Source organism: Ranitomeya variabilis, chromosome 3 (genome assembly GCF_051348905.1).
Source record: "Ranitomeya variabilis isolate aRanVar5 chromosome 3, aRanVar5.hap1, whole genome shotgun sequence".
Classification (NCBI taxonomy): Eukaryota; Metazoa; Chordata; class Amphibia; order Anura; family Dendrobatidae; genus Ranitomeya; species Ranitomeya variabilis.
In genome coordinates this window covers 484,206,060-484,218,132 of record NC_135234.1, presented here as the reverse complement: position 1 = coordinate 484,218,132, position 12,073 = coordinate 484,206,060, and the positions used below count along the sequence as shown (strand labels likewise).

At 39.3% G+C, this 12,073-nt stretch overlaps 1 protein-coding gene across 1 annotated transcript in view; it reads right to left on the bottom strand.

The window, feature by feature from the left end:
• Positions 1-12,073, bottom strand: part of IMPG2 (interphotoreceptor matrix proteoglycan 2) — a 129,355-nt gene that overhangs the window by 113,072 nt on the left and 4,210 nt on the right. The window contains exons 2-3 of the mRNA XM_077299206.1: positions 10,163-10,255; positions 8,088-8,336 (exon numbers count right to left, since the gene is read on the bottom strand). Coding sequence (XP_077155321.1) covers positions 8,088-8,336; positions 10,163-10,255 — 342 coding nt within the window. The remainder of the gene's footprint in view (positions 1-8,087; positions 8,337-10,162; positions 10,256-12,073) is intronic.

Here is a 12,073-nt window from a genome sequence, read left to right as displayed (position 1 = left end):
TCTCCAGGCGGAGGCTTCAGTATCTGGTCAAGTGGAAGGGCTATGGTCAGGAGGATAATTCCTGGGTGGTCGCCTCTGATGTGCATGCGGCCGATTTGGTTCGTGCCTTTCACGCTGCTCATCCTGATCGCCCTGGTGGTCTTGGTGAGGGTTCGGTGACCCCTCCTTAAGGGGGGGGTACTGTTGTGAATTAGACTTTTTGGCTCCCTCTTGTGGTCACTAGTGATATGACACTTTGATATTCCTTCCCTTGCTTGGTACCCACCTGGCCTCGTTAGTCCAGGGGTGTCGCTATTTGAACTTCCTGGATTTTCAGTCTGGTGCCTGGCATCGTTGTAATCAGATCCTTCTGTTTGCTCCTATCTGCTGGTCCTGGTTCTTTGCAAAATTAAGCTAAGTCTTGCTTTCTTGTTTTTGGTTATTTACTGTGCTCTTATTTTTGTCCAGCTTGTACTAAATGTGATTCCTTATATTGCTGGAAGCTCTAGGGGGCGGATGTTCTCCCCCCGTGCTGTTAGACGGTTCGGGGGTTCTTGAATATTCCGCGTGGAGTTTTTGTGAGGGTTTTTGCTGACCATATATGTCATCTTCCTATATTCTGCTATTAGTTAGCGGGCCTCTCTTTGCTAAAACCTAGTTCATTTCTTGCGTTTGTCTTTTCTTCTTACCTCACCGTTATTATTTGTTGGGGGCTTGTATCCAACTTTTTGGGGTATTTCCTCTGGAGGCAAGAAAGGTCTTTCTTTTCCCTGCTAGGGTTAGTTAGTTCTCCGGCTGGCGCGAGACGTCTAGAATCAACGTAGGTATGTTCCCCGGCTGCTGTTATTTGTGTGCTAGGTTCAGGTATATGGTCAGCCCAGTTACCACTGCCCTATGAGCTGGGTTTTATGTTTGCAGACTTCGCTATTGTCTCTGAGACTCCCTGCCATTGGGGTCATAACAGTGGACACATACCCTAACAGATGTAAATCATTCAGCTGAGGTGAGGAAAACTAAATCTCCGAGCACTAAAAAATACTCGGAGGTCACCCGAGCGTGCTCGGGAAATCTCGAGTAACGAGTATATTCGCTCATCGCTAGTCATCTTCCTAAGTCTGTTGTTACCTCGTTTCAGTGAGTGCCACTGCTGGGGGTGGTCAGCCCTGGAAGCCCTAAAGTTGCAGCTGTACTAATCCCGGCAAGCCAGCGGAAGGGTTAGACTCTGCAATGTGCACCGTCTTGGGTATTAGCTGGGACTGTTCTATATGTTATTGTTTGCTGGTGGTTCAATAAATTATTGCCACATTGTTTTACCCCAACACCTTGTGTTGTCTGAGTAGTGTTATGACCACAGTAAAAAGGAGAGCGGGCGTTCAGTGGTATGATCCCTAGTCCATGCAGTCTCAAGCCAGCAGACGAGAGCACCCACTGCCCCCCATGTCTTCACACCAGAGTTCTGCTATTCAGGCACGTCAGGGGCTCTTCCAGTAAGTCATGGCATCCGCGAAGCGGAACAGCAAAACCTGCACTACAATAAGACACTCCTTCCCTTCAGAATTTTCCACTGTGTCTTAAAAGTGTTTCCTGACTACATGTAGAGTATTTGCATACTCAGCAGAAATTACACAACAAACTAGGAAGTCCATTTTTTCCTATTAGCCCTTACAAAAATTAAAAACTGCAACATTTTAGTGGTAAAAAAATGTAATGTAAAATGTAATGTAAAATTCTTTCTTCACTGTCCAATGGTCTAACATTCTGTGAAGCACATGTGTTAACATGCTCACTGTACTCCTAGATGAATTCATTGGGGATTGAAGTTTGATAGATGGGGTTACTTACAGAGGGGTCTGCTGTTGTGGTGCCTCAGAGGCTCTGCTAATGTGACATGGCACCCGCAAACCATTCCAGCAAAATCTGAACTCCAGAATTGCACTTCTTCCCTACTGAGCTTTGCACTGTGTCTCAAAAGTAGTTTTCGATCACACATAAGATATTGGCATACTCAGGAGAAATTGTGCAACAAATTGTATATTACATTTTCTCCTAATATTATTTTTGAATATTAAATTGTTTTGGCCAAAGCAACATTTTTGTGGAAAAAAAATTGGAATTTTCCATTTACTCAACCAAATAATATACAATTCTGTGAATTGCTTGAAGATTAAAATGCTCATTACACCTCAGATGAATTCCTCAAGAGATATAGTTTCCAATATTGGGTGACTTGTTGGGGTTTCTGATGTCTTGGCATGTCAGGGGCACTTTAAATGTGACAAGGTATTCGCAATCTATTCCAGAAAAACTTGAACCCCAGAATTCAACTGGCACTCCTTTCCCCCGAGCCTTGCTGTATGCCTAAACACTTGTTTTCTACATATTGGGTATCGGTATATTCAGAAGAAATCATACAACAAATTGGTCCATTTGCTATTTCCTATTAACCTTGCAAAAATGTAAAATTTGGGGCTGTAGCAACATTTTTGCGGGGAAAATGTATTTTTTCATTTTCACGGCTAAACGTTATAATATTTTGGGACGCACCTGTGATTTTAAGAAGGTCATCACACCTGGAAATAAATTCCTTGAGAGAAGTAGTTCCCGCAATAGGGTCACTTGTGAGAGGTTTCTACTGTTTAGGCACATCAGGGGCCCTGCAAATGCAACATGGCATCTGTTATCTATTCCAGCCAATTTTACTCCCCAAAAGTCGACTGGTGCTCCTTCCCTCCCGAGCCCTGCCATGTACCCAAACAGTAGTTTTCAACAAACATGGGTTATCAGTGTATTCCTTGTGAAAATGAAAAAAGTTGGTCGATTAAAATATAACACCCGCGCTGCCTCACCGTAAACAAACAAAATCCCTAAGCAGCAGGAAACAGGACAGGTAGGTGCCCCCACTGTCAATGGAAAAAAGCCAGTAAATGTAATTATAGCTGATTCCACGCTATAGGGATGTAGAATCCAAAGAATAGGAAACAAACTAGTATACCAATGCAGGCCCAATCCCTGGATTGACACTGCAGTGGAAAGATGTGGTAAGGCTGTACAGACAATATACGTCATGGGATCCTAGGCAAAATGCAAGTAATGATATATCCCGTATGAACAGGGAAATACAGTTAAACACAAAACTGCAACAAAAGATATAGTCCCCCAAGGAATGAATTATAGTGGTCTAAGCGGGCACAATCCCCATCAAGAATGTGTGTAGACACTATAGTGGGGAAATATAGTATGGCTACAAAAAGTAAAATCGTGTGCGTATTAAGCTAGCCCACAGGACACAAACTTACTGCGCCCTGATAGGGCTGCAGTCCTCTGACTGCACTCCTGCATGCAGAATCCTTCACCGCACTACTAGAATGGACTCCTCGGCACACCAAGTTGTCCTCCTATCTTTACCTGGAGGGACTCCATGTTACTCATCTCAGCGGTGAGTTCTGGCTTGTTGGGGCACTTAGCATCATTATTGTTTTTATAAGTTTATGTTGGTACCTATTTACTTACCTATCAGGGCGCAGTAAGTTTGTGTCCTGTGGGCTAGCTACATCCCTATAGCGCGGAATCATTTTTAAAGTTGGTACTAAAGCAACATTTTTATGGGGGAAAAATTTTTGTCATTTTTTTCCTTCCACATTGCTTTAATTCCTGTGACATACCTAAAGGGATAAAACTTTTTGAATGTGGTTTTGAGCACTTTGAGAGGTGCAGTTTTGAAAATGGTGCCACTTTGGGGTATTTTTTGTCACATAGGCACCTCAAAGTCACTTAAAATGTGATGAGGTTCCTAAAAAAATTGGTTTTGTTGGAAGAATTACAAAATGCTGCTAAACTTTTAGCCAAAAAAAAATGTGTCAAAAAGGATGTTGATGGAAAGCAGACATGTGGTATATGTTATTTATTATCTGTTTTGTGTGGTATTATCTGGTTTAAGGGCATGAAAATTAAAAGCTGTGCAAAATTTTCACATTTTTCATAAAATGCTTGATATTATCTTAAATAAATGCAACCATATCAGCTAAAATTTACCAATAACATGTAGTACAATGTGTCAAGAAAAAACTCACAAAATGACTGGGATTTGCTGAAGTTATTACCTTATAAAGTGACAGTGGTCAGAATTGTAAAATTTGGCCCGGTCAGGAAGGTGAAAACAGTTTTGGGGATGAAGAGGTTCAGACTGCTCTGCATTATTACCTTCTGAAGTACAACAGTCCAAAGTATCATTATAATATAATTTATTAATCAGCAAATCAGAACAAACAAACATTCAAGTATATCTGCTGTCAGCAGAAAAATACCAATCAGGAAGGCAGTACAAAAAAGATATGATGGTACATTAGGTGGGATGTGGAAAGGGTAAGTAACACCCCTAACTGATGCACATGGTATAACGTCAATAAAGTATGTCACAGGGAAGTAATGCCATAAAGCACTAACGTATGTGCGTAATCCCCGCCCCAATGAACATACAAAATACAATTGGCGATATTGATTATGTGCACTTACCCATGGTACAGAGGGAACCCAACCACAGACCACCTAAGGCTCTTACATACGTTAGTGCTTTATGGCATTACTTCCCTGTGACATACTTTATTGACGTTATACCATGTGCATCAGTTAGGGGTGTTACTTACCCTTTCCACATCCCACCTAATGTACCATCATATCTTTTTTGTACTGCCTTCCTGATTGGTATTTTTCTGCTGACAGCAGATATACTTGAATGTTTGTTTGTTCTGATTTGCTGATTAATAAATTATATTATAATGATACTTTGGACTGTTGTACTCCATTTGCTTGCGTCACAATATTTCTGGAGTTGTCCAGTAAAGTGGAGGCCCTTGGGGCATCCGGGGAGAGTTTTATACTCTCAAGTTGTATACACATGGTGGCTTTTTGATTACAGTAACAATTATTACCTTCTGAGTAGTGATGAGCTAGTATGCTCGTTACTCAAGTTTCTCCGAGCATGCTCAGGTGGTCTCCAAGTATTTTGGCGTGCTCAGAGATTTAGTTTATGTCGACGCAGCTGCATGATTTGCGGCTGCTAGACAGCCTGGTCATGTGGGCATTGGCTGTTTGTTAGGCAACCCCCACATGTATCCAAGCTGTCTAGCAGCCGCAAATCATGCAGCTGAATCAACATAAACGAAATCTCCGAGCATGCCGCAATACTCGGAGACCACCCGAGCATGCTCGGAGAAACCCGAGTAACGAGCACACTCGCTCATCACTACTTCTGAGCACACTTGGTAAAGACCATAAAAATTTGAATTAAATTAAAAATCTCATATCTCATGAACTGTATGGCGGAAAAAAAAACAATGGAATAATCAGAGGAACAGGAGGAATAAAGAGAAAATAACTGTCCACTTTTTACCTGGTGATAGAGCCTCTTTGTATAACACACAGAGTAAAGTATATAAAGTAAAATTAAACAAAAATTATTTCTCAGCAAATTATCATAATTAGTAAACTGGAGTTATAAGGGTGATTTAACACACCAGTGTAATTTTCCAATTGTACGTTTCCATGATGCTCTATACATAATAGATCCTTGAAGGAGTATTCCAAAATCAACAAAACAGAGAGCTCACAGACTACCAGCTATGCCCACCTCCTGCATATACTCTGCACATAACATTGATAATGCTGAACGGTCTGAGTCCTTACAAGTAAATTGCCCTTATTTTTGGCCCAAACAATGTAACTAAGATGGAGAAGAAAGCTCTTGGTATTGCCAGTAGTATTTGTAGAGTTCAGGCAGCAGGTGGGAATGGCAGAAAGTCTGAGGTGCAGCTCCAGCCAACAGCACAGCTCAGATAAGTGGCACCTTTACACAAAAATTGTATTGAATTTTTAATTATACAATAGAGAGCTGATTATGTAGAACACTAAAAAGTTTCCACCAGCTGAAGATAGGGTGAATTGAATTGCAGAACCTAGTCGAGTGGCCAGGTCTGTAATGTGTGGCCATAGGATGGAAGCCCAGAGAACTGCCTTCTAACACCCAACATTCTCAGCTCTTCTTTGATTATTTAACCTGGCCAGATCAGAAGAACAATGGATGTAGTCAGCAAAGAGGCGGTTCTTGGGGATCCTGTCTGACGGCTACAGATTACTGACCAGGCTGCTGGATTGGATCTTGTGAATCGATTCGCACCAACTCTACCACTAACCTTTTAATGGGAACTATTACAACTAATGTAACCACAATGTATGGAAGTGTAACCCAAAAGAGGTGCTCTATAGCACAAAAATACTTCAATTAGAGGAATAATAGAGAACTTCCCTTAATGGATATGGTAATTTCCCATTTAAAAAAAACAAAAAAGACCTAAGCCGAGATACTGTATATCAATGACCTGTATAGATTCTTATCCTCTGACAGCAAGCAATGAACAATGAATTGACAGCAAGTAGAGATCTTGTTGTAAGGGATAGTACATATGAGGCAGAGTTTAAGTAGACATACATCTCTCTTAATTTACGTTCATCTTTAACCAACATTTTGGCACATCTGTAAACTCTATATATGCCTCTGTTAAAGTCCAGATCTTCATTCACAGTAAATGGTTCATACTTGATCTTATTTAATCTTTGTTGACATAGACATCCCTAAGAGATTAGCTGAGCTCCTATAATGCAGTGACCCGACCAGTTTATCCTACATCACATTGCTGTTCATGCCTCTTACACATCCCAGAAAACAAATGACAAGGGCTAGTTTGCCTGTGTGCAGACCCTCAGCCAGCAAGGAGGCGAAGAGTGCTGAAAGTCTTTAAACCTGCCTGCAGAATTGTGAATGCTGCTCTGGGATATAATATACTCAGTAAATGACTGGAAAGTTATGTATGCCTGTGTTTTACCAAGGTTCTATTGAGTACTCATCTTCCTCTTTAGATTGGTCTACCTCAAAAAAGAAATCAGGAGGATGAATCACTACACAGCAAGATCTTGAAGTAACTGAGACAGAAAACATCAAGAAAATAAAAAGTTTGAAGCCAATCTAAACAAGAAGCAGTTGGATAGGTAATATACCTATGACCTCCAGTCTTCTATGATTCAATAGCTATGGTGGTATTCACTTTTTACCCATTTACATAAACCAAATTTATAAAATCATCATCCAACAAGAGAAAGCCTCAAAGTCTTATTCCAATTCTAATTCATCCCAAAGGCATTCGATGAGGTTGGGCTCAGGGCTCTATACGGCCAGTCATGTTCTTCTAAACTATACTAATGTGACCATGCCTTTATGGACCTTCCTTTGTGCAATGAGGCACAGTCATAGTGGAACAGAAAATGACCTTCTCCAAACTGTTCCCACAAAGCTGTGAGTGTAAAAATGTCCAAAATAACTTGTAATACTGAAACATTAAAATTTCACTTTACTGGAATGAAGGAGCCTAGAGCGCGACTGAAAAACAACCCCACAACATCCTACAGTTGGCGCAATGCAGTCAGGCAGGAAACATTATCCTGGCATCTGATAAAACCCAGACTCATCCATTAGACTGCCAAATAGTTAAGTATGATTCATCATTCCAAAACGCGTTTCTACTAGCGATGTGCTTTAAATCACTCCATCCAATGCTTGGTGATGGAAGGCTTACATCCAGCTGCTCAGCCATGGAAACCTATGCCATGAAGCTCTTGGCACACCGTTTTTACACTGATGTTAGTACCAGAGGAGGATTGGGCTCTGCAGTTCCTGAGTTGGAAACGTTGGTGACTTTCATGTACTGGGCACCTCAGCACACAACGACACCGTTGTGTAACTTTACGGGATCTGCTACTTCAGGTCTGAGTTGTAATGGTTCTGAAACGCTTCCATTTTTCCATAATATCACTCATAGCTGATCATATGTAGGAGGGAAGAAATTTCACAAACTGCCTTGTTACAATGGTGGCGACCTTTTACAGCACCACGATCATACTCCGTGAGCTCTTTATAACAACCCTTTTTTTTTTAACAAATGTTGGCAAAGGCAGACTGTATGGCTAGGGGCTAGATTTTACACACCTCTGGCAATGTGACCAAACGAAAAAACATAGACATAAACCCTCAAGGTTTCATCTGAAAACGTTTTACTTACCCCTAAGTTTAAAGTAATTCATATGATTCGCAAGAGCTTGTTGAAATGTTTCTTCTGGGCACACCTTCACTCCACTGGGAAATAATATGGCTCTCTTTTTCCTTCTGAGGAAACTCCTATAGTGATTCTGTGCTCCAGCCAGAGATGGGCTGGATTCTGGCACTGATCCGCTGCCTTCTTCCAAGCCATACTGTACTTTTATAGGTTCTTTATGGAGAATATTGTCAAGTCCTGTCCTGGATTCTATAACTAAATGAAAAAAAAGGATAATGAGAAAAAGGGCAGATGACAAATAAATCAAAATCTAACAGAACATCATATGGATTTTATACTGAAAGAAAATATATTTTCACCATATGAAGTTGCCAATGGCAGAAATATACAATTTCCCCTCAGAGACCATCACAGATCATAAAAGACACCTAAAAAAATTGTCAAGAGTTAGAAATAGGGCAATCTTGTCTATGGACCATTCAAGCTCAGCCCTATATACTTGAATAAGGCTACAATACCAGACCCAGGCCAGAAAGAATAGTGGCACCATGCTTTTTTTTTAAAAAGCCTAATTAGATTTTTTCTAATCCAACAAAACCCTGTAATCATAATATTAAAGTCCATGTATTATTCATAGTACAATGTGGGATATAAGAATAGCATTTTTATGTCACTACAGAAAGTGGGTGACAAAAATTTACAAAACAGTGTCCTAAGGTCTCAGATATTTTATTTATTGCCTCTGTTATAGTGTGGCTGTATCAATATTATCTATTATCTTAGTGTTGAAATTATACAATTATTAACAGTTCTGATAAACAGATGTAGACTCCAATTAATGTCTTTTCCTTGGTAATATCAGAGAATCCTTTGTTTGAGAATTTCAGAATTCAAAGCCTTAGAATCTGTATGACAATGGGGCAAAAGTTCAGCATTTTCAACTGTACTGCTCTGCGCTCACATGGCGTGCCAAGTTTTAATTAATGGCAAAAATGTGCCGTATATTGTGCTTGATTGGAAAGGTTAATAATAGAGTTTTGTCTATTCAGCAAATAAGGACATCAATAAGGGCATCAACCATAAACCATGTACAGAATCAGACATGTAAAAGATCCAACTCTGTACAATGGGAGCTTAAAGGAAATTACTATTATAATATTCAAACTGGCAAGATGTATAATTACAAATGTCTCTACAAACATAAATGCTAACATGAAGGCATATATACAACACATTAATACAACTATTATGTATATATATATTTATATATAAAAAAATCTACATATATAGTTGCATACATACATGTACAGTTGTATTCCGACAAAAATGCTGTTGTACTATGATATCTTATCACTCAAAAACAAAAATAGATTCAAGATCATATGCAACCATACATACAGTTAATATATATAAATATTTATATATATATTATATATGTATACATATATGCATAGATCGATGAGTATGCATTCACACAACTGTTATAAATACATTGATAAAACCTATATATATTATTTATATTGTTTTATGACGGTCAATTTTATATTACTAAATACTGTGTTAGAAACCCATATAGTGGCCTTAAAATATAGTCTAGCAGGCTTGGACGAATGAGCTGGGTAACTTAGTAAAGTGTTTTTTAGGGTCGTTACATATTTCTTAGGCATCTTAGATACAAGGTGCAAGAGCCAAGTTAGAATATATTTAATATTAGGTGATAAGTATGGGTAAGATTCTACTGCACATATATAACACACGACCACATAGACTGTAGTAAATGAATGTATCTATAGGAGCTGCTTTCTAGGAAAATGCTACCTAATATAACAAAATATTTCTGGACTTATCTAAGAAAGTACAATGTACATAGTCATAGAACGAAACAATGTTTTCTTGCCATGGATGCATAGGAAACCTTCTCAGACACAATTGATCATACAGTAGTGCATTACGTACACATACAGCAGATCTGAAAGAGTCATTGAATGTTTGTCCTTAATACAGAATTATCTCCAATCCAGTGAAAACTATATTGCACACCTTGGTATTGTACACCAAGCTGAGTAAGTGACGTTTGTTACCTGTCGGAGGTTGCAGTTGTCCTTCAAGTACCGTCATGCAGAAAATTCCCAAGATGACTACCCAAGAACAATGATTCATTCTTATTTTCTTACCTAGGGAAACAAAGCGCAGACATATTCACCATAAACATGTAGTGTTACAGTAGGTGAGGGTCCACATTCTGCCCAATATGCAATTTTTAATTACTTACTCAAACTTCCAACTTAGTTTGGACTCCACGTTGAATGCGAATGACAGCTCCTCCAGTTAACAGATGGTAGACAATTTTTTAAGGTTTAATCTGCACTGGCTAAGCTCTTTAGCAGAGCTTGTCAAGTTGTTAAGAGACAGACAGCCCATTGATAGGCTGAGCATTTCACACCTAACTGAACACATCACTTATTGGATCCAAGTGCTGCGGATTGCCAGTGCCACTCTGCTGTCTGGGTAGAAACAGTTTTTTCTTATAATAACTTGTTGTTCTAGATTTTTCATGAACACGATCAGCACGGGAATTTCCACATTTAGTAATTAAGAATTCTCATTGGAAATCACAAATAAAAGATAATGGGGCAGATTTGCTAATAGACAGCTCAGAATTAGATGATAAATTTGATGCATTTTTAGATTAAAATAATTTTTATAGTTTCAGAACTCTTTTGTATCTAGACAGCAGTTTGTTCTAAAAACAATCGGTGCTTTAAGTACCCTCCCCAGGTTCAATGTTGAGTCTCCGCCACTGATTCTGGTGTCGGTTATCGTGTACAGTGCTGACGTCACGTCCAGAGCGCTGAAGTCAATGCTTGGTCATACTGGCTAAGTTGACGCCATGAGCCACTGAGCAAATGTATTGACTGCAGAGCTGCTGACATGAATGCTACAGTCAATAACAGTCACCACGAGCAGCAACGGGAGAATCGGCGGTGGACCTGGTTTGGACGAGTGAAGAATAGTTTGGGTTTTTGTGTAAACAAACTGTGCTCAGGGAAAAGGATTTTTTAAAACCTGGAAAACCTCTTTAAGTTTACACCAAATCTTGGTTTGAGTAGTATGGTCTATCTTAAGTCACTCCCACTTGTCTGAAGAGGTATCAAAAAGTGTCTAAGTTATTTTAGAAATAAGTGATTATAGACACATTCACCATTGTTGCAATGATTTGCACATTCGATTGACGATACCAGTAGCTATTGCCTCTAGAAGTGCAGAATTTCTATTTATTCTAATTATGGTATATACATACAGCAGCTGAAATAAGTATAGAACATGTCACCAATTTTCTATGTAAATAAATTTCTGAAGGTGCTATTGACATTAAATTCTCACCAAATGTTGATAACAATCCATCCAATCCACACAGGCAAAGAAATCATACCATAGATGTCCTTAAATTAAGTTACCGGTAAGTGTAATAATGAGAAACGACACAGGAAAAAGTATTGAACGTGCTTACTGAAATTTATGTGATATTTCGTACAAGCCTTTGTTTGTGATAATCATTTCAAGACGCCTCCTATTATGGAAAATCTAGTCAAATGCATTGTTCAGGTGAGATTTTGGCCCATTCTTACAAACACTCTTCAAATCCTGAAGGTTTCGTGGGCTCCTTCTATGAACTTTGAGCTTTAGCGCCTTCCATAAATTTTCTTTTGGATTCTTGTCAGGTGATTGGCTGGGCCATTCTAGCAGCTATACTTTTTACTCTGAAACCAATTGAGAGTTTCCGTGGCTGTGTATTTGGGATCATTGTCTTGCTGAAATGTCCACCCTCATTTCATTTTACTCGTAGATGCCAGCTAATTTTCAATTCAAGAATGTCTCAGTACATTTGTCCATTCATCCTTCCTTCAATTATATGTTTGCTAGTGCTGTGTTCTGAAAATCTGCCCCACACCATGATGTCCCCATCTCCAAACTTCACTGTAGGTATGGTG